General features: G+C 35.1%; 3 protein-coding genes across 6 annotated transcripts in view; 1 reads left to right on the top strand and 2 right to left on the bottom strand.

The window, feature by feature from the left end:
• Positions 1-11,560, top strand: part of LOC126979445 (probable serine/threonine-protein kinase kinX) — a 53,838-nt gene extending 42,278 nt beyond the window's left edge. For all 3 annotated transcript variants that reach the window (XM_050828755.1, XM_050828756.1, XM_050828754.1), the window contains exon 2: positions 10,131-11,560. In XM_050828755.1, the coding sequence (XP_050684712.1) occupies positions 10,132-11,262 (1,131 nt within the window). In that variant the 5' untranslated portion in view covers position 10,131 and the 3' untranslated portion in view covers positions 11,263-11,560. The remainder of the gene's footprint in view (positions 1-10,130) is intronic.
• LOC126979438 (serine/threonine-protein kinase S6KL) overlaps positions 1-24,657 on the bottom strand; it is a 111,774-nt gene that overhangs the window by 69,506 nt on the left and 17,611 nt on the right. Inside the window, exons 6-7 of one of the 2 annotated variants that reach the window (XM_050828742.1) lie at positions 24,160-24,318; positions 14,214-14,302 (exon numbers count right to left, since the gene is read on the bottom strand). In XM_050828742.1, coding sequence (XP_050684699.1) covers positions 14,214-14,302; positions 24,160-24,318 — 248 coding nt within the window. Of the gene's footprint in view, positions 1-14,213; positions 14,303-23,904; positions 24,043-24,159; positions 24,319-24,657 lie in introns of those variants that run through there. The other variant, XM_050828744.1, reaches the window with a different exon arrangement.
• On the bottom strand, positions 16,931-23,896 carry LOC126979476 (autophagy-related protein 101). Its single transcript, XM_050828801.1, has one exon. The coding sequence runs from the start codon at positions 23,882-23,884 to the stop codon at positions 23,216-23,218; it is 669 nt and encodes a 222-aa protein (XP_050684758.1). The 5' UTR covers positions 23,885-23,896; the 3' UTR covers positions 16,931-23,215.

Here is a 24,657-nt window from a genome sequence, read left to right as displayed (position 1 = left end):
AGACTCCAAATTGCATCAACGCAATTGAAAACCAATGGCTTAGTTTTGTATAGGCATCTTAAAAATAATGCAATAAACTCTGTGTTGCAAAGGTATTCTTAGGTCTTATATTTGATCACCACAACGGCGCCTATTTCTGCCGTGAAGCAGTAATGTTTAAGCATTATTGTGTTTCGCCGTAGCTAGTGAATTTACTGGGCAAATGAGATTTAACATCTTATATCTCAAGGTGACGAGCGCAGCAATTGTAGTGTCGCTCAGAATTTTTGGGGTTTTTCAAGAATCATGAGCGACGCTGCATTGTAATGGGCAGGGCATATCAAATACCATTAGCTGAACGTTATTTGTATAAAAAAACGTACTAACAAAGAGTAGGGATGGATATTTTGTATCTATTACTAATAGAAACTGTACATTTAATAAAACAGCGTCGTACGTAGCATGGAAAATTTTATGGTAAACATGTAGTAAAATAAGGCTGTATGGAAAGAATTATCTCATATTGCGTGCTTCTCGTGTTAAGTGACATTGAGGTTACCTGACACGGTAAACACTTAATTGGACTATGGTATCACGACCAGAGATGATTAGATCAACGTTGATAAGATATACTTTGATAATTAAAGATTTCCGCGAAACAATTTTGAGGATTATAATACAAAATATGCTCCGGGATTCAACGTATAAATAAAATAATAAACAGATATGGTATAAATACATATACTCATACTGAAAAATAGGTTGTAAGTATGAAGTTTCAAAGCTTTTCATTAATAAAAACATAGCACATAGTTTATTTGTTACATTTTTTCCTGCAATCATTAATTAGTACTATTTATATAAATTTTACTTAATGTATGTTTTTCTTTTCTTTGGGAAATTTGACATTGGTAAATAGGACACACAATAATACAGGCGTAAATTATTAATAACAGGTCTACAATATGGAAGCTAACCTAAGTTTCAACGAGTCGAAATTAAAAATATAAAAATACTATTTTAACCATGTTAATTTATGAAATTCTAATACGTTATTTTAAAAATATATATAATTTATATATGAATAACTAATATAAATAGTCAAAGCCTATTTTCAATTTAATGTAAGTTAAGTATAATAAAAAAAACAAGCTGACCCGACAAATGTTGTTCTGTTTGTATATCGCGGGTGGAATTTCGTCAAATTCCGTACTTTTTTTTAAGAAAATTACTAACCTCTACTCGGCGAAAGAAATATTCATACCTAATTTCAAGTGTCTACGCCCTATGGTTCCAAAGATATCGTGATGAGTCAATATAATATAGGTGGTAATCTTATATATAAAAATGAATTGCTGTTCGTTAGTCTCGCTAAAGCCCGAGAACGGCTGGACCGATTTGGCAAATTTAGGTCTTGAATTATTTGTGGAAGTCCAGGGAAGGTTTAAAAGGTGAATAAATAGGAAAATGTTGCTAAATTAAATAAAAACAACAAATTTGTTTTTCCTTTCATGTGTCCATACATAATTTCTATGAGAGAATTTATTGACGCACGGTTTGACAGTTCTGCTGTGAAACAATTTCATTACGACAGCAGGGTGCATATTTTACGAAGTAATTTTTGATGTTATGATATATTATTGACAAATTCATATAAAAACATTATTTTATTTATTATATACAGAACAACGTCTGTCGGGTCAGCTATACTGTTATATTTATAGATTCACGCTTTAATTACATTAGCTTATAATAACAAGGCCTCCTTAGAAGAAACCTTATACATTGATATTATGACAGTATATATGGAAGTATTATGTTGTTATCCTATTACATCGGCATGTAAATACTTAAATACGATAATGATTTGTTTATTTGCCCACACAGTACATGCATCGTGTTCTAGGCCAGTAAAACAGTTAAAAAAATAGGCACCGACAAAATACGTTAATAATCTATATAGTAAAGTAAAACAGGTAAAGCGAAAACTTTGTACACCATTTAAAAAAAAAATAACGAAAAAAAAAACGACTTCAAATAAAACTATTCCAATACAAGCGCGTACACCTTCCTTAAAGGCCGGCAACGCTCCTGTGATTCCTCTGGTGTTGCAAGAGATTGTGGGCGGCGGTGATCACTTAACAACAGGTGACCCGTACGCTCGCTTGTCCTCCTATTCCAATAAAAAAAAATACATGAAAAAAAAATTCAACGAATTGAAACCCCCTTGTTTGAAGTCGGTTTAAAACTTGAGCGAACGGATGAACGTGAAATTCAATACAGTTAAAGTTTATATGGAGAAGCATAAAGCTATTGTTTTATATAAAAATTCTTTGTAAATAATTTGATTAAAATAAATATTACAGACACAACTACTTGCATGACACACATACTTTATAGAGGTCTTTGACAAAAAATCCCTCACAAAGTCCAAACTAACAAATTAAGACTGGGTTCCTTCATATTAGCTCATTAAAGTTATGGATGATATACAATAGAGTTACTGCATCGTGATAGCCATATAGGATACAGCACTTCGATTGTAAAATAAAAATTGATTACTTTTAATTCTAATACATTACCAAAGCTTTATCCTTTTATACATCATCTTTTACTATATATACATTATTTATTTTATGTATAACGTTGCTGTGCCCTTGCAGGGCGTCACATATTGTCTACCCATTAATGTACCAACCATCCTACTATAAAATGTGACTTGCAATAAAATATTTTGATTTGATTTACATATTTCCAATAAACGAAACCAAAAAAAATCTGCGAATATTGACTCCATTTGTTACAGATATATCTAGATAACTCATAAATAGAACATAATTACGAGATATGTAAATGTCGCAAGTCTACAATTACTAAACTCACAAGTTCCAAGGTCCATAAAGTCAGGTAATCAAATTGAAAGCCTAGACAATAACTTAAATTAACTTATTGCAACAAGAGTTAAAGGACAAAAGGCAGGCAAAAATCAAATTAAAGCAAAAATCGATTGTAAAAACAAAGTTACAATTACACGCGTTTTCAGCCTTTTAGAAAGTGTTATATTGAAACATGTTATCAGATACCCAAAATAATGAAATTAAGGCGGAACATCAAAAAAAATCGTGGATATTGAAAACAGCGCCACCTGCCGACTATACATAGTTAACAAACATAACTTATACAGACCATTTTAAAAGTGATCAAAAATCATGATAGAATAATTCCAGACAACCAAGCCCTGTTGGAATGTAATTAGTAAAAGTGGAAGTTAGTACAAGGGTTCATCACGTGCATGGGAATGTGCATCGCCAGTAGGTTTGTCGGCCAAAAATAGTAGTTCTAAAATTATTACCCACAAAAATCAGAGTAGGTTCCAAAATAGCTTCAAAATATATACTTTTATTTTCTTAAATTTTTTTTTGCTACTTTAGCCCTGATAAAAAAAATATATTTAAGAAATGCCTCATAGCTATTTTTGCAATTTAAACCATCAAATACCATTATCTCAGCTATAATTAATTAAATCTGGCTCTATGGCGCTCACCACGCCATTAGTAATTTCACTACATAAAATATACGTGGATGTATTGAGAGAAAAAATGATATTATTTTAATAGAAAAAATATATTTTGTAAAATCTACATCGCTGAGAACTTGTTGCAATATTTCAACTGCAGTAGTATCACTATTGTTATTACCACTGTTATTCATTTTAGAAATAGACAATTTTCGATTCCAAATCATCAATAATTTTGTGGAAACACCTTACAAAATATAGTCTAATCATATTATAAACTAGCTGACCCGGCTAACGTTGTTTTGCCATATAAATTATTTTTCGAGTTAGACCGTTTCTTGGACATTGCTTTATTTTTCTAAAATAAACGTAGCCTAAGTTACTCCTTATTACATCAGCTACCTGCCAATAAAAGTCGCCGGATTAGCCGGAACAAACAGACAGACAGACAGACAAAACTTGTAAAAAATTTTATTTTGGTGTATGTACCGTATATATATTCATAATATACATTGAGTAATAAACGGTTATTTCAATATTAAAAACAGACACTGCAATTTTATTTAATTGTATATATAATTCACACAATATTTTGATAAATTATAGCCTATATGTTATTCTGGTGTGTAAGCTATATTATTGCAAAGTTTCATCAAAATCCATTCAGTAGTGTTTGCGTTAAAGAAGTTCAAACATACATCCAGACATACAAACTTTCACATTTATAATATTAGTAGGATTAAGCTTCAAAAGTAGGTAGTTTTACCAAAACACAAACTCGACAGCGCGAATCGAGATCGAGAACTGCACATTTTGAATTGTACATGATTGCTTTGAGTTCGATAATATTGAAATATAGTAGTTTCACCTACTATATACTTTTTCTAGAAATATAGTAGTTGGGCCTCTATACAGTAGGATACTATATTATATAGTAGGGTTGACAACTCTAATCGCCAGCCAAACAGCCGGCACATTTTTTTATTAACGCAATAAGTAGCATGCGCTGAGCTTCAATTGAAAGATTGCTGTGATGTGTGGGAAGATGACGATCCTTGCCCGAGGATATCCTTCCAGAACATACCAATCGAATTAATACAATGCGTGGAGGAGTCGAAACTCTCGTCGAGTTAGTTTTAGACCAAATTAACACAAGTACAATTGTGCAAACTTTATGACGTAACATTTGCAGAGTGCAGTCAAATTTGTTAAAGCATTTTATGTTTTTGCTTTGCGGCCAGGAATGTAGGAATTATTTTTAATACCTACGCACACGACATTGCTACAGTAGAAACTTTGGATGCTGTTTTGACACTCAAAATTGAAATGAGATTAAAAAAACTGAAAATACAGGCGTTATGAGTTTCTTTTATTACAAGTTTGAATCTTCTCTAATATGCTGAGCCCATAATTGGAGCCCCTTCTCACCTCACTAGCGCAAAAATACAATATGTAAGAATATAATTTGTTTTTCCCGCTATTTTTTTGCACTCGGATACATACTGCGACATTCACACACACACACACACACACAGACATTGATTTTTGGAGTCACTATAATGTGCTCATTCAACGTATCAAATCTTCGATTCCAAGTTGTAGAGATACATAATATAGAGTTAGATCTTCAAAAGCTTCCATAGGCACTGATATTACGCAGCCGTCAGACCTATACTTTGAAGTGAAATTTTCGTTAGAGCACTTTATTTTATGGCTTCCGAATGAGATTGAACCGTATCGCTCGGCCAACAAGTTAAGTAGGCTCGACTCGACTAAGACCCGCTCGGTATTCCTCTATCGTATTTACTAATCTGACTGAGATGAAGTGTTCGATCGCCAGAAAACATTTATAAAGTTTTAGGAGATAAATGTAAAAGCCATTATTTATTACCAGCGTTAGTAAGTCTTTTATTGGGCGATGATAGGCTTTTACAATATGATACCAGTAAATATACAAAACAAATATGTGTTGTGAAATTTAAAAGAATTGGTAAAAAACGTTTGTGTAAAGGTTATTTATTATAACATAAATTATTTTCTTAATAGACTGGGAGCGAAATCCCTCAGGCTCTTCAATTATAAATTTTTATTATACGATATTACATTGTATTCCATATTTTTATTTAAAAAGCCCGATCAGTTTCTTGCTCCCGTTCTTCCTAGGTCTGAGGCGCACTACACTATTATGAATGGGTAGTTTTTGATGTTCAATAAGTGATTTTGAATAAAAACATGTGAATTTGATGTACAACAAAAAAAGCAATAAGAAGAACCAACCAAGCAACCAACGAACTCAATAAATGCATGAAGCAAAACATAAAGTTCTGAATAACTCGTAGTAAAAAATGTTGCAATCGATGGGGCTGCATTCGTAAATAAATAATCTGTATCTGATCGTGATAGCGGTGCCAATGTCCGCAAGACCTGTTATGACACGAGAGACGGGAATTTTTAAATTAACGAGTTGTATTACGGTAGTATTTCTAATAGCTATACAAAGTATCACTATTAATTCATAAGCGTGGAACACATTAAAATTTAAACTTTAAGTAACTAGGTTTTACGACCTCCCTGTCTCATTGTAGATTATACACGGCCCCAAAGGCTAAAGATGTACGTATGTATGCATATAAAGATGTACATTATAGCACGATACATCTCAATCCATCTTTCCATAGAAATCAACAGAAGACCACACACAACGAGATACAGAGCGATACGAAAATATACATTTTAATTTCGATACTTACATGTTTAAAAATCTCAATGCAAAATCGGGTCGTATACCAATGGAATCAGTATTCATTATATTACCTGTGGTGTGTGTGATGATACATTAAGATAATTTAAAGCTATACATCCTGGAGTGTAATGTACCTTAATATACATTATAACTGCCGTGTGTGCAGCCCTTGACGCGATTAATCAATTAGATATCTATCAAAGGGTCTGTCCCCTACAAACAATTACCAATTGAAATGCACGCGTAACGTTCTGAGAAATTTAATGAACTAAGAAAAAGCCTTGATGTATTTTATGATGCTGCATATTATTAAGGCTCGCCCCACAAAAAGAACTCACCGACAACGGACCAGCCAATCAAGTAGATACCCGTCTGGTTGTTAACATTACAGCAATCCCAGTTATGAAACCATTAAGTTCGCGGACTTAAAGCATCTTTTTTGTATTACAAAACTTAATATAACATCGCATAATTGTGGTTTTATAACATGGTTCGGAAATTGCATTGGAAATATCAGAGCAACTTTTTATTTACTACGCGGCTTGTTATTTACATTAAAAGAGAACAATATATAAATTCTTTGCGCGTGCATAACATAATACAAGCTTGTTGGGACGACTTGGTCTGCATCCAGGGCAAACAAACTCAAAAGTTACATATTCATTTTGGTAAAAAGTACGACACTTAAGTATGAATGTCAAAATAGTTTTTTTTAAATATGTATTATTGTAAAGTGTCGGCCATTTTACAATATGCCATCTTGTTTTTATTAACTGCTGTAAATAATTATTCAAATTAAGTAATATAGCGGCAATGGTGACACCTCCTGTTCATCCTAGTTCCTCCAGACTCCTGTTCATATCTAGGATATGAGTGTCTGTTATGTCTTCGAACAGTCAGCCTCTGTTTTCTTTGTGAATGTGCTTATTTCGTGATACGTGCCCTATTACGGGTGCCCATCCAAATTGGGAAGTCGTCACGTTTGTTGAGTCGAAGGGTCAGTTTTGGTCAGATAGTGTAGGTATCGCTTCTTTTGACTCTATAACGTGTAAGTTTAGCCGATTGAGCATTACGAAGGGTATTGGTAAGAGAGCGTAGCTATTGCAATTTGAACTAACAGACGTGCAGACAGGGTTAACAATCCTTAGTTGCCCTTCAGGTGGAACCCTGTCTATGTCTTATTAGTAAACGCGATGTAAAGCTACAAGAAGTTTAAAATTACTTCTCCCAGTCATGTAATTCTGTATGTGATAACACAGTAAAAGTGCATGGTGAAGTATCTTCTTACTAAGAGGACTTTAATAGAATACAGATACCAGTATTCCAGACATTTCCATAATAAAGTCAAGGTACTATTAATAACTCCCTTATTCATATTTATCGCCACGTGCTGTTCAATCTCCGTGACAATTTAAATGCGCACAAGCGATTAAGGCTCCATTAATGCGTTACGAAGGCAGCGTTACCAGTGAATCACTGGCTCGATAGCATCAATCCGTTCTAGTTGGCGATTCTATTCAATGAGTCGATTTAAATTCAAAGCATGCAGAGTCGACGTCTCGCCGGATCATCCATATTATGAACGTGCGTTTCGCATCCTGCCAACTGCGCACGCGATAGGAACCGTCCATCATGGATGGTACTTGTATATTTTCTTTTTATATACAAAATATTTTATTGGAACGAAGTTCCTTACGGCAGGCTTGGAGGAGATAGGGATTTTGCTGCGGGACCGAACTGAAAAAAATGTGATAGTAAAACCGTAAGAAAAAGTCCGTGGAATAAAACCGTTAAATGAGACGCAGGCGCGACAGTCATATACACAAGCGAGTAGTGTATAATACCTATTTCTATGTAATTTTATGTTGTCAAACAAAAATAAAGAGACATATTTTGTTATTTTAATTGATAATTTGGATTACGATTTTTTTTTATTTTACCTAATTTATTATTTCCTAAATACTTTCCTGTACTTAAATAAAAACTAATCTGCAAAATTTAAGAGAAAAATCAAGAAAACCTACATAAAATTGAACACGATTTTTTTTTTACAAATTTTGTCGATTCTACATTAGCCGAAGGAACTTCGTTCCTACCTGGTGTCCCACGACACCACATCTTTTTTTTATGCCTTATAACAGGCATTAACATAATTTAGGCATTTTCTCTCCGACAGGAACACCGTTGTTTCTCCATTATAATATAAGATAATGTAGATACAGATAGATAACACGAATTTTGTGTGTGTGTCTGTGTGTTACTTATGAGCTGTCTAATGCAATGTTTAGATACACATAAAAAATAATTGTAACCGAAGCCATTAAAATGTTATATGAATGTTTGCCTGTTTATGCACGCTAAGCTCATAATTAGATGCGGTTTGTTGCATTACAATCGGTTCACCAATAAAAAAAACAACGTTAATTGAAAAGTACGTCGAATATACTGCCTATATACCTAATATTTGACTCTGTGATTTGATTTGAACTTTTGTGATAGCATACACGGCTTGAGCCTAAGAGAGACATTTTTTATGGAATTGGAAGAGAAGCGAGCGTATAGGTCACCTCATGTGAAATGATCACCACCACCCATATTCTCTTGCGTTGCTTTTAGAGAAGTGTTAACATCTTGTACACGTGAACTGCTAATCGTACGCATAACATTACATACTTTTTAAATATATTTAAAAAAGGAAACTTTTTCAAATAACATAGCGGCCATTTTGAAATTCGCCATCTTGATTATCGAGGCGACAATAATACAAACTTTCAAATTTCAGCATATTATTTATTATAATTTTCCATTACAATAAATAAAACATGAATAAAATAGAAGTGTATGTGTGCAATAGTAAAATAACACTAACTACTATTTACTATTTATTATTCTTATTTTCCGAAACGGATGGACTGACATTGCGGAAATTTTATTTTCCCATTTTATAAATCATAGCTCAGACTTCCTTAATTGTAGAAAATGAATAAGGGATCACCACATAGAACGTTATAACCATGATATTGTGGAAAAAAAACCATCCACGTAAATTACACCTAGGCGGAACGCGGGGCCACCCGTTGAGACATAAGACGCTTTTAAAAATTAAACCTACATACTGTATTAATAGCAAACGATTGATGTTATCTATTTGCGGAGCGGCGCCAGACCACATTCCAACAGGATCTAGGATACAGACTTAATATTCCAGCCTAACGTTAATGACTTCTATAAATAGCTTGCTGTACGATAAGATACTTCTCCACGACCAACGCTTAATAAACCATCATACCTTATTAGATTTTATTTAAGCCTTCTTTGATAAATTAATACTTTTAACCTTATATCATTTATACGTCTGGATAGACTATGACAGCTGTGAAAACGTCGAAAAAAAAATAGAATTTAGAACTAACCTCTATTTTGAGAAATTCACGCTTCAAATTCACTAACACATAGTGTCATACAAATCGCGTGTGTAAAACGTAGCTTGTCACGCACACTAAACTAATATTACTGGCCTGTTCTTATCGGTAGTCTACCAGCAAGAGACTATATCTAACGTATAAATTATCTAAGCTTTTAGCATATATTTTATTTAACCGATTCAGAGCATTCAGATTAAATTAAAACGTCATATTATTACAGTCACTTTCTCAAATTACCCATTTCCTTCTCAACCATGACAACTTTTAATTCAATTTGTAGATGGGTATTTGCCTCCAGCATATCAGGCCCTTAGATAGATTACTCAGACGTAATTGAAAGATTGCTTTAGTTACTTGATATTGTTATGAGCGCGTAACATTGGCCTTCTCACGATTCAGTTGCGATTTGTTTTACACTACTAGGTATATTATATTTAATAATTTATGTAATTTATTTTATTTACAGAATGAAGGTGCTTATTACTTGCTTAGCCTTGGTGGCTTTAAGCATGGCGATGCCCGTAGCCGAAGAAAAACAAGAGACTCCCGTCGCTCCTGCTTCCATCGTAGAAACTAAGAGTGAGGATGAAAAACCCTTAAGTGATGTACAGCCATCAATTGCAGAAAAGAAAGCCGAAGAGCCAGCGGCGTCAGTTGTGAACGAACCTGATGCAGCACAAGTCAAAAATAAACCTGTAGATATACCTGCAGTATCTGAGCCTGATGTAAAGGAAGAAGTAAAAAAAGTAATACCAGAAGTCAAACCCGAAGAGTCAGAACAAAAACCGGAAACACCTGTTAGCGATGTAAAGCCTGACGTAAAGAATGATAAAACTGAAACTGTAGTGGGAGATAATAAGAATGCTGAACCACAGGCAAAGGAAGTAAATGATGAAGCAGCCGCTAAATCCGCTACTCCTGAAGAACCTATTGATATCGTTGAAGCAGTAAAAAATCCAGCAGCAGTCGCTGACGTCGTCGACCCAGCAGCCATCAATCCCCCATCTGAAGCACAACCAGCTATCGTTGCGAAAAACGTTGAAGCAGTTACTGAAGAAAAGAAGGAAGAAACCCCGGCTGATGTGTCATCTATAAAGACAGCAAGTGTACCTGAAAACACGCCAGTAGAATCAAAAGTTGAAGACAAGAAAGAAGAAGTTGCCGTAAAGTCAGCTATCCCTGAAGCTCCAGTTGAACCAAAACCTGACACTGTCGAAAAGCCCCAACGTATAGTCCGCGACGCTGCAGATGAAAATAAATCTGATGTCAAAATCGAAGAAAAACCAGAGGAAGCTGTGAAAGTTGAAGAGAAGCCTGCAGAGTCTGTAACCGCTGTCAAAGTTGCGGAGCCCGTCGCAGAAGTGAATGACAAAAAAGATGACAAAGAAGCAGCCCCCAAAGAAAAGGCAGTTGAAGCACCTGTGGAGGCTGTAAAGCCAATTGAAAAGACAATCGAAGTAAAAGAAGGCGAACAACTTCTAGGAGATGAACCAAAGCCCAGCTCTGAGGAGAGTGATGAAAGCGGGCCAAAGGCAGACAGCGATGAAACAGCGGAGAGCGCTGAAAAGCCCGAAAAACCGAGCTCTCCTACCTCTTAGATAAGCAATATAACTTCAAGTTACGGCGGCAGGCGTGTGTCGACAGAATGTCCTCGACACGCGCCCCCCGCCTCTAAGTGGCATGTGTCGCGGCTCCTACTAGTGAGTTTGTGATAGATACTCGTGTGAGCAGCCGGTGTCTGTGCTCATCGGTGATCGTGATCACGTGATCGTCAAAGTAGTTCTAGAGACTTACTTCTAATAGAAACTTATAAATTACCTATGTTGTAATAATTATTTTTGAATAAATTATCGAATTTGCGGTACTATAAGTAACAAATAAATACGTTTTCTACAATTTGTTTTTTTTTTATTTCCATAGTATAATGCGATACAGCAGAACAAAATCAATAGTTAACATAACAATAAATTCCATCTGATGTGGCTTTTAACCTCAATCGATTAAATGTCTTTTCTGTAGGCGTTGCTACAAGATGGTGTTTAATTTTTATTAATATTTTTTAAACATTTATTATTATTGAAAGGTTTTATTGCCCTATAAGATTACCTTACCTTAACATGAAGCCTAAATTACACAAAGCAAGTATTCCGAACTCTGTGGCAAGTGATCACTCCTTGAATATTCAAAATAATGTGAACTATGATGTAATAAGTGCAACCTTTGCTATGCTTCAGCTACAATGGCTGAAAACCTTATAGAAGGCAATAATTTCTTCACTTCCTTTAAGCATTTCCAGGTGTTCGTGGTTCTCTGCATTAGTCATACCAAGAGACATTACTGATTATTCAAAGGAGTAAGCGAACATGAAATAATGCACCATGTTGGGTTAATAAGTGTCATCGACACTCTATTTAGTTTTGAATCAACGATCTATTTATCATAAGCTTAATTGTGTCATATCATTGTAACAAGCAATGGTAGTGATTCTAAAAGTTGAAGCATTTATGCATAATGCTCTCACCATTTCTGGCTCGACTAGAAACCTCGATTTTCCCGATATCACATATTTTTCGAGGTTAAATTTGAGTCACAATAATTGCAGTGATCGCCTTGCACAAAGTAGATATGTAGCCGTCAGTGATTTTCATGATACCAGAGTTATCATAGGAGTATGGCCGGCCTTTTAGGTAGGTTTACGCGGATTTTTTAAAAGCACCCATGTAGTATCGTCCTGAGAACACCTTGCTAGACAGTTATTCCAAAGTTTCTTAGAATGTCGCTGAAGTATCCTTGAAATAGCACTACGGAGATAATGGGGGTGATAATTAAAAATGATACGCGTGGTATTCGGAACACTCGCCGTGATAAATACACTAGAAGAAGTGAAGTCGCAGATGTCTCTTCGCAGCGCAAAGCGATCGAGCCGTTCATAATGCTGGATCCCCGAATATTAATCATATATATTGTTAAGGCTTATGATGCAATCGACCAAATTACATATGTGGCCAGACCTGGGCCTCATACAATATATTCTGCTAGGGTGTGCGCCGGATTCAAGCTATTTATTTTGAAATTTTAGGAAAACTTACAACTAGGTTAAATAATTATCTACATAAGTAGTTACAGATGGACAATGAAAAGACATAGATAGCAATAAATATAATAATACTATCTGACCATGCATTTTTTGCCATTAAATTTATTTTTAGTGTTCGACGGTTTTTTCTCCGACGTATTTTACAAATACTATGAAATGACTCTCACAAAAATTTTAATTTCTATTGGTAACAGAATTTCCAATATCGGTTAGATCCAGAGATATAGGCCGGCAATGCTCTTTTGATTCCTCTAGTGTTGCAAGAGAAGTTGGGCGGCGGAGATCACTTTTCCATAAAAAAAGATTACAGTTTGACTCTGCGATTTGTTGATAGTCATTTAAAATGCAAATTAATAGGAACTGCAGCCGTTTAAAATTAATAACCCCTCCACCCGCAGCCGTCCGGTCGCCCGGACCGGACCGCACCACAATATCGCGCACTCGGTTTTTTTGTTTGTGCTCGGTTTGTGCCGCCCACATTCTCTTGCAACACCAGAGGAATCTGAAGAGCGTTGCCGGCCTTTAAGGACGGTGTACGCGCTTTTTTTGAAGGTACCCATGTCGTATTGTCCCGGAAACACCGCACAAGGAAGCTCATTCCATAGCTTTGTAGTACGAGGGAGAAAGCTCCTTGAAAATCTCACTGTGGAGGACCGCCACACATCCAGATGGTGGGGATGAAATCCTAACTTGTGGCGTGTCGTGCGAAGGTGGAATTCGGCGGCAGGAATCAGGTTAAACAGCTCTTCGGATCACTCCCCGTGATAAATGCGGTAGAAGACACACAATGATGCGACGTCTCTACGTAGTAGTACTACTACTACGTAAAAATCCTAGATTTCGATAAGTAACATATAAATTTTTGTGACAATGGGATAATACGCTAGGCTAAAATGAGTTTCGGAACGCACCGGATCGCATTGTTTATTTTTTTTAACGGGGGGTAATCCCGGATGTATGGTCACGTGGGGTTCGAAATTTAAATCACTTTGCCTCATGCTCGCAGCAAAAAGCGAGTTTTCGCGCAGCATAGCTCCCTTTTCGTGCTGGAGAGGTGAAAACAAGTTTTTCACGTACTTTAGGCTGTCAATATTCTCTTTTACTCAATTACATCACAGTTTGAAAAACTATTTACAGAGTTTCTACAAACGTCTAGATACATCTCCATTTTGTATTTTTCGCATAAATTTTGACGACACGCGGTTGTGAGACAAAACGACGTGATTGTACCTGGGCGACTGACCGTCAGGGCGTATGAAAGCTTGTTACATGTTCTATACATCACTGTGGCTCCGGCCACCGATCGCCCAGTGGTAGATCCGGTGAGCACCCGGCGACCGTCTTCCTTAATTTTTGGCGGTACGTGTGAAAGCTATCATACTCGACCCTACACTTCGCCGCCGGCTACCCGGCAACCGGGTCGTATGAAAAGCCACTAACTAAATTACTTACTTGACCAGTCAGCATCCGGCATGACAAGACTCCTAGCGCCCACCAGTCCACAGCATGCCCGTATGGTTCCCGATCCAGTATCTCAGGTGCTGAAGAAAAGACAATAAATTATATCTTATTCATTAAACTAATACTTTATAGCATGATTAGAATTGTTTCAGAAAAAATAATACATAGTATAATTAGATAGTACAATAGCTACAATAAGATATACTTCTAGATAGAGCCTCTTCCTGCTATACAATCGATGAAAATAGGCCAGGTTTATTACTTTAGTGTGCGTGACAAGCTACGTGTTACACTCGCGATATGTATGGCACTTTGTTTTAGTGTGCGGGAGTTACATCGGTTTGTGGAGAAAAAAACTTTTGAATAATCATAATTTTTTGAAATAATTCTAATCAAACTATGTTGGTATACAGATATATATCTACATATAATTAGAAACCTTTCACACCTCTTGTGCTCCACGCATCATTCCTCCATTCACACTAAATTATAAAACTATAAAAAAAAACAAACAAGTACTTATTGTAATGGTAGGAATTTCTTCTGCCTTGAGCACACGAAGTTTTCTTGATATCTTATTTCACATAACATATTGTTTGAATGCACAAAAAAGTTGATTTCTAAGTAGACGTAACACACAATCAACACAGTCAAACGAATTTTTATTAGAGTACTTAATTTAAGTCACGAACAGCACGCCTAATGTTGGACGGTATCATCTGCTCAAAGACAAATTCTTAATGGATTAAAACAACGGGTTGCACTCCGGGAGTGCCGGCAGAAGTCAACACTTGACTTGAAAACTTGACCAGTAACGCATTTTTGAATATTTTGAAATGGTTAGGGAATAATTTCGCACGATTTGCTTCATTTATAAGTGTAAAAGTACTAGCATTTATTTGGATAAATACAATATTCATTTCTTGCGTTATCGTACACAAGAACAAATTAAACACATCAAAACTATTACAATAATTTTACATTAAATAGTTTATCTCTCAGAAAAATCAACTTTCTTCCATAATATCAACGACAACGTCTTACAAATTTTCGATCATGTCCTGACGCGAATTTAACATATTATACCCGTCCCAAGAAAAGTTCTCAACGCAGCTAAAGAAGTTTTCCCTTCAAAAAGTGTGTATGTACTGATGTACGCACTCAAGCAGTTATTCTTCTTTGGCGTAACAAAACAAAAATCCTTACATATTTTATTATTCGTGCTATTTTGTTTGTAGAAAGAACAATATTGTAATAAAGAAGGTATTAAATACAATTTTTTGAGAATACTGAGCGGCACTGCATTGTAATGGGCATGACGTATCAATTACAATCAGCTGAACGTCCTGCTCGTCTCGTGCCTTATTATCAAAAAAAAAATACAAGTAAAAATATTTAAAAAACCGCATAATTAAGTTAAATAACGTGTAATTAAATATCATTATCGTATCATTATTTTAACAAATGTATAAATTGAAATTTAATTTAATTACCGTCCATTGGTTGTAGTTCAGACCTTGCAACTCACAATATGAGTTACAGTACCTGAAGTATGATACAAGTGGTCTAGTTGACCAGCTAACGTCAGGGTGTCGATTTGCGTGATCGTATGCGCGAATCGTTAAATTCATTGTGATAATTTTTCAAGTAGTTATAACTTCAAGAACGACGAAAGGCAGTGGCGGATTGACCAGCAGGCTGAGTAGGCTGTTCACAATTTTTTTATTTCGATTTACTTACAAATTGTAAAAAAAATATACACACACAAAATACGATTTTCGAAAATTGGAGAGAAATTAAAATATTTCACAAAAATCGAAATATAGTCCTATAAACAATGCTAAACAATAAATATCTCTACATAAACAATTGCTAAACGATTTATTAATTAAAATAACAATCTCTCGTTAAATCCGATACGAGTCTATCTGTGACAATGAGAAATGTGTTAACCCTGAAATAATATCGAATCGCTATTGCGTTATTCTAAAAATTAATGATCTAACACGGTACCATGGTTCTCAATGATACTAACCATACGGGAAAAGTTCAAAAAGAGCACAAATCATAAAGTTGGAATTTTATTGATAGAAAATTGATATGATTTTGTGGACTAAGATATCAACATTTTGAGGAGGCAAAAAATGAATAGCCCGCGGGCGCCAAATCTGTAAATCCGACACTGACGCAAGGTATGTATTATAAAGAGCCATTTCCGATAGACAAATCCTTACAATCGCTGTTAGTATTCGCTTTAAGATAGTCGGGACACGATTTTATTTTATAAATAATAATTTTATTAATTGTTAAGTGATCACCGTCGCCTACATTCTCCTGCAGCACGAGTAAATTATAAACAATTTGTTATTTTAAAGTGATAACCCTCACTTATGGGATTAATTATACATATTAAATATGTAACCAATGTTTATGAACGATGCGGAACTTGAACCCACGCCTCTCAGGTTCCGTCCGAGCGCTCTTACAAACTGAGCCAACCGTTTCGACTCACGCATCGTTCATAAATTATAAAAACAAATGTAATTTGTATTATTCAATTAAAGATTAAATTCGAAATTGTACAGCTTTCTTAGTAACTCACATAACGACCATCGTGGTATTTGGTCGTAAGCTTATTTGAAAATACATTAATTTACTGTAGGTATATATTGTTTATCTGTAGTGAATAGTTAAGAGAAACAACCATAAATACTTCATCATTTATTCACATATCTTTATAAATTATCACAAGACTAATGTTCCTGTTTTTGAACTGATTCAACACAATAGCGTTTCAACTATTGGTTAGTGTATAAGCCACTTAGAGCACGTAAGCAACACGTTAAGTAGCCTACACACTGACACATTCACATACATTCAACACTTAAACTCGATACATACAGTGCTCCCAAATTAATAATGCGCATACAGATCTTCGCTAATGGGCGTATTCCCGAAAATACCCGAATCATTCAATCGTAAGAGCCCTAAACAATGCACTTGCATTTTGCACCTTGTGCGAAAGAAATAGAATTCAAATCATGTGTTCACATTACGAAAACAAATCGGGCGGTCGGCTGTGGTAGCCGGTCAGTCAGTTGTCTTTAAGTATTGGCGCCGACTGCACGTGTTCAGTCGATGTGGAATTATATAGAGCTCCTATTACACACCACTCTATATATATATCGTCTCCCGACGGTCGGGAAATACGACCGTTGCCGAAAAGTGGAGAAAATCTGTATGCGCATTATCAATTTGGGAGCACTGTACTATGTTTTAACATTGTCCAGTAAGGCCATACCAATTGTGCATCACAATATACAAGTGCAAACATAAACTTTATTAAGACGCACGCCATCATTCCGCGAAATAAAATACAATATTGTCTTATCACCAAAATTGAAGAAAACGTTCCATCATAATATCTTAGATAATTTATATGTCTACATAGAGTCTCTTGCTGCTAGACTACCGAAGAAAACAGGCAAAGTTTATAGCTTTAATGTGCGTGACAAGCTTTGTGTTAGAGTGCATTGCTCAAAATAGAGGTTAACTTTCAGCCTCGATTTTTTGTACATTTTCACAGCTGTCAGAATCTATCTAGACGTATAACTGATCTAAGCGTAATAGTTTTATTACTTTCACGATGATAAAACTTAAAATTTTATAATTTTATCTTTGTGTTTTATAAGGTAAAGTGACCCAAATAGGAAAAGTTGCGTCATCTTGGATGTTACGCCATTTTAATTGACTATTGGAAATGTTTTGTGTACTTGAGAGGTTTCTTAGATCGATTCAACAATACACTTGTTTCAAATCGAAACGGAAGCATCGCACATGATAGTAGTAAAACTATTAACATTATGCCAAACGACGCTGCCAGAGAGGACAGCCATTTCTTTGGTGAGAAAAACTAAATAAATAGACGAAAATAATCAAACGAGAGATGATACTGCTACATGCTACAATAGATACAGCTAGTCACAAATTGAGGTAGGAAAGTAAATCATAACTAAATGGATGGATTCATACATTTTCCATAAATTAAATAAAAATGATGTGGTGTCGTGGGACACCAGGTAAGAACGAAGTTCCTTCGGCTAATGTAGAATCGACACAAATTGCAAAAAAAACGTTCTAATATTGCTATAATCGTTATCATATATTAATATAATAATATTGATAATATATACACTACTCGCTTGTGTATGCGACTGTCGCGCCTGCGCACGTCTCATTTAACGGTTATATTCGGTCGCGCAGCAAAATCCCTATCACCTCCAAGCCTGCCGTAAGGAACTTCGTTTCAAAAAGATAGCATCTTATTAACGTCAATATTATTTTATTTAAACTAATAGACGTACATTTTTAAACTACAGTGAATTAAAGCAAAAACACTGTTTGTTGATAGTAGCTTTTTATTGATTTGAAAACAATCAAAAATATGATTTAGGGCGCATCCAGATGTAACGATCGAGGCGAGGATAAGGGACGCTTTCCGATTGCTTGCCACATGTGGACAAAGCCTTATATAAATACATGACAAACGCGATAATACCAAGAGTTTTCAGTAGCTTTCATGTAAAAAAACGATAGATTAATAGTGGTTTTCTGTAGACAATTTTACAATAAAAATCACTGCGGAGATGTTTGGATTGCGTTCTCATTCAGTGTACGTATATGACGTTTTAAGGTAAGGTTGACTAGTGGGAGGCTCCTTTGCACAGGATGCAAGCCGATGCATAAATGTGTAAACATTATTGTGTTTCGGTCTGAAGGGCGCCGTAGCTAGTGAAATTACTTGGCAAATGAGACTTAACATCTTACGTCTCAAGGTGACGAGCGCAATTATAGTGCCGCTCAGAATTTTTGGGGTTTTCAAGAACCCTGAGCGGCACTGCATCGTAATGGGCAGGTCGTATCAATTACCATCAGCTGAACGGCCTGCCGTCTCGTCCCTTATTTTCATAAAAAAAAAAGTTTTAAGGTAATTTTCTACATAGATAACATCAAAATTAAAAATTTCGCTGACGTTTTGAGCAAGTTAACAAAATATTGCATACGTATATTATACTCATTGATGAGTTTATTGTGACGACGATTTAAGTTCAAAACGTCGTTCATTGTGATGCAGGTATAAAATCCACTGAAGGATGTAATTATGTACTGTTGAGTAAACAATTTAAAATAATTTGACGAAGGCAAGAGTAGTATAATTTATATTCATTTATTGTTTTCCTATGACTCTCGCTAAGATATAATCTTAGAAAAAATGATATAAGCAAAAACTCGTTAAATTCGATATGAAAAGCTATGCTAGTAACTTGCCCCTTTAATTTTAACGCTACCTAATATAACATTAAAAATTATAGGGACAACGCAGGCGATATTAATACTATCTTTGTACTGCAGGAGAGTGCTAATCCCGTTATATTTTATAACGTAAATCCTAAAGAATTATTAAGAGAGAAATTTAATAAAATAAACAGCTATATTCTTAGCCTCTCAATATAATATTCTTGATACTGTCATATAGGTAGGTGAATTATTTTAAAACTGCGATAATCATAATGTTGAAACGAGGAACAAACAAACTTATTATGCCTACTATTCGGCTAAATCGTGTTAGTCTTTTTGGGGCGATGTATATACATTGCCCACATTATTATTTTACGTATGTAGGAGTCAATGTATAATAATTGTGCGGATCTTATTACCTAATCATTTCTTCCTTATTTAACCTTATGGCATGAAGTAGCTTTCTTACTATTCCACAAATTATTATTTTTTTTTGTAATACGTGTTACCAAAGTTGGATTAACATCATAGTAATCAGAAATACTGTATCATAGGATCTTTAGTAGGTACTTATAATTGATTTTACATGAGACAAAATAAATAAACTATTAAAAATATTGATCAATCTGTTGATATAGGCACCAAAAGCAGTGGTGTGCTAAGGTTTTCAGGATAGGGATAAGTTTTTCTAGTTATTACCCAGACGGAAAAAGAAGTATAGATTTAACAGATACAATATATGAGTATCTGTCTGTGGGATAATAACTCTTTTAAGTAATATAGGTTTTAATAATGGTTCTTAGTGTAGTAAGTGATTTTTACACTAGACGAGTATTTTTTAAGCTATTGCATAGCTTCTATCGCGGGCCTTGAGCATGGAGACCGAATCCAGAAATTCCGTAACGAAAATAACCTAACGCTTACTTACTAGATCTATATAGATATTTAACCTCGGTCATTACAGTTGCCGTGGAACAGCGGTTACACGTATGCTTTTTGTGCAGAAGGTCCCAGGTTCGTGCCTGGGGTATGTCTTTATTTTTTTTATCACGTTTTTTTAATTTTTGTTATTATGACAAGCATTTTTATTTAGTTTCACCTGTCCCGTTGTCTGTCTGTAATCAAATCTTGCAAGTACAATTTTACTCACTTCCCGTTTACTTTTTTTAAATTAATTTTATCAAAAAAAAAATACTGCATAAATAAAATAAATAAATAATTATAATTGCATAAGTTGATGAAAAATGCTATGCAATAGCTTTACCGCGGCAGTCCCTGAGTGCCACACGTATTTTTTTTAATAATTTATTTTACATTTAAGACAAAGTTTACAATGCCTTTCTAACGCAATGGACATTGAGATACATAAATCCTCCAAAATTCGTTTGTCGTCAACAAGTACAAGGGGATGAAACCGAAAAGGGGATAACGAGGGGAAGGACTATATTCTCCAGGATTTAAAAAGTCTTATGATCACTGGAGGAGCATATTGAAAGATTGGATTGGAATATAAAGATATTGAATCACAAAAAGAAGTGGTTTGGAATAATGTTTCCATCCTATTCTTTAAGAGTAAACTAATTACGTCTAGTTGTAAGTACATGGGGTACATAAAAGATTTCGTCACTTTTCGTTTTACAAAGAGTATAAAATTGTTGAGTATTCGGTAAAGTAAGTTTTTTTTTATGACAATAAGGGACGAGACGAGCAGGTCATTCAGCTGGTGGTAATTGATACGCCCTGCCCATTACCGCTCAGGATTCTTGAAAACCCTGAGCGGCACTACAATTGCGCTCGTCACCTCGAGACGTAAGATGTTAAGTCTCATTATCTAAGTAATTTCACTAGCTACGGCGCCCTTCAGAACTAAACACAATAATGCTTGCACATTACTGCTTCACGGCCGAAAGAAGCGCCATTGTTGTGCTCATAATCTAGCCGACATCCTGGTCAAAGGAGCCTCCCCCTGGTCAATAGTAAGTATCGTCTGTGTTTCACATTGAGAAATAGTTTCAACGGAGTTTTATCATTTCATATAACACACATACAACTGGCCCCTTTTTAATACATCCCTGACTTAAGTCGACTTCCGAAAATATTCCTACCATACTTGGTTTGTGTGCAGTCAATTTGGTATCATCCATCCTCTTTACATAACTTAGCTTTTAAAACAAGCTTAGCTGTTCCTCAAAAATATAATACTCACAATAGGGGATGGCCACTTTAATGTTGCCCAATTTGAATGGCAACCATTATTTTTTGTCGGCATTTTTTAGACGTGCACGTGACATAGAGTTTTAGCGGCAATTTTTATTTTTATTCAAATTATAAAGATTCTAAGCGGACCCGACAGACGTTGTTCTATTCATAATAAAAAAAACGAGATGAATATTCCTACTTAATTTCAAGTCTCTACATCTTATGGTTCCAAAGATATCGACATGAGTCAATATATGTGTTGAAATCTCTTATATATAATATTATATAGATAACATAGTTAGAATAATATGGATAAGAAACTTTATGTAGAAAATAATGTCATAGTTTACTATGGTATTATCGCTTCAGTCACACAGTAACATTATAAATACAGTGATAATATAGATAGTTCTATGTATAATAAAGTAAAAATCGGAATAATAAAACCTAAGAGACAGTATCAATATGTGGGTAGTTCTATTTTTATCTTAATGATCTATTCTAAATAGCTCTGAAAAATTACAAAAACTCGGGCAATGGTCTTAACAAGAACAAAATCAAAACAACCTACTCTACTTATCACTGCCTTGGAACACATAATATTTTTCTTCATTTTTGTTTTATTTTTTACCTATTCTACTATCCATGCACCGACATAAGTTAGTATAATATTGTATCTATCACACTCATTGTTAATTTACGTCGTTAATGTAAGAGAAAATTACAAAAAACTAAGCAGAACGTTACCGTAATAAAGCTCTGAATATTCCAAACATTAAAGAACAATTTGAATGAGAGACTTCTTAAAATACTTAGTACAATCGTCATTATATACACATATATACATTATGACTACAACTTACGATATTATAATAAAATTCTACGACATTTTCTATATAAAGTTATTGTTTTCATACGCCTCTATAATATACATGTACATGTCATTAATATAAAATTATTTAACTATATCACTCTGAACTAACTTAATATATAGGATACTTGAAAATATTATTAATTTAAAATTTACATTTAAAATTATGTACCATCATTCTATCTTTTAAATTCTATATAATAAAGTCTATAATGTACTTCAAAAGTTACGCTTCATTAAATAGTTACTATAGATATACAAAACCTATATAACTTTAACTTACAACAGAATACGTGGACGCTTTTACCAGCTACGTCTTAATAATCTAATATGACTTGTTTACTAAAAAGAAAGTTAAAATACACATAATTGTGAAATGATAAATAAATATCGATATATTTATCCATATTACATAAACTAAGTACATACAATATATTATATAAATTAAAAGTGTCACAGATATAGCTTTTTTATCCACTTATATTAAAAAACGCCCGACCAAATAATTATTGTACGTCGATAATAAATTCTTCACAAAATAATATTGCGTGACTAACGATTAAAATCGATTGACACCTTAAACCGACGAGTATCACAAAATAAACCGACCGGTTACCGAATGTTATCACAAGGCCAGTGTGTCTCGGATGAGCTTCCGGACGGTGTTACCGACCGTGTAGGATTCCGTTTCAGAGAGCTTGTAGTCAATCTTGAACAGGTAAGGCTGTATGTCCGCGTACGACGTATCGAATATGAGATCAGCGTCCGACCGGTTGGGCATCTTAGGTACGTACTCGTGGCGGTTTATTATCTCTGTGATGAAAACAATTTTATCTTGCAACATCTCGACTACGTTCTCGTGTTTGCTGTGCATGTCCTGACCGTTCTCTGCCTTGGTCAGTTCGCAGCAAACCGTCCACACTTCCCACGGAACTGTTTCCATTCGACCGAAACGCCAATGCGGTCGACGTCGTTGGAAGAATTCTAAACTTATCTGTCCTTTAGCAGGCGCCGAGGTCCCGTCTAACGCCCGTAGAAGCTTCGAGAATACTGATATTTTCTTCTTAACGTTCAGCCCTAGCGTGTCCGATTCGCAGCAAACGTACGTGAAGTCTATAAAGTCGCAGTCGACGTCCACGTAACTAACGGTCCGTATTGAATAGCTCTCTTCGTTGTTGTACGTGAACTTGCCACTCGAGCGGTGAAACAGGACAGTGTGGAAGATACTGGCGACCACTTCGTCAACTTGGCTACCTTCCATTGCCATTTCGAAGGTAATTACGCGTGCATTCATCTTGCCGGCGTTACTGGCAAGACGCGCACGTGTTGCCTACACAAACTGACATAATCACTAAATAATATGGCTCACATAAGTTGGGTTCCCGGGAATCGTTCGCAAACGCATACTGATTGGGCCATTTCAAAGTATAAAGTAACGAGACAAGTCCCACACTGAAAGGTAAAAAAAATATAATCAATATGGAATATCCACGTTAATATCAACATTCGAGAATACCCACATTAAATAAGTATTATTTGTGTGTCACGTAGTTATGAATGCACACTCACCCATGTATTTAAGTGTGCCGCATAGTGTAGTTGTTCTTGAACCGAATGAAAGCCACTTGGAGAGCCCAAAGTCGATTAGCTTAATGTGGTAGTCGGAATCTAATAATATATTTTCTGGCTTGAGATCACGATATATCACACCAGCGTTGTGGAGGAAATCTGTAATCATAAATAAATTACTGAAGCAATGAGAAGTGAAGGCCCTCACATTAAACATAACAGAACCAACGTCTTGCCATCAGTTTTGTGAAACCAAAATCTAAATGTCACCACTGTCATTCAGCTGTCAAAGTGACACCGAGTGTTTATTATAAATGATGATAAATTTTCTACTCTTCTATTTCACACATTTTCCCCTTACCTTCACAACCTTCCCCCTTTTTAGCTTGAATACTAACAATAAAGTAGTTATTATAATATTATGTGTGTTTTAAACTAAACACTAACTCTTTGTGTTGCTAGTTTTTCAGCACATATAAGAAAACCCTTAATATGCAC

Source organism: Leptidea sinapis, chromosome 3, assembly GCF_905404315.1.
Source record: "Leptidea sinapis chromosome 3, ilLepSina1.1, whole genome shotgun sequence".
In the NCBI taxonomy this organism is placed as follows: Eukaryota; Metazoa; Arthropoda; class Insecta; order Lepidoptera; family Pieridae; genus Leptidea; species Leptidea sinapis.
This window is presented reverse-complemented; position numbering and strand designations above follow the sequence as displayed.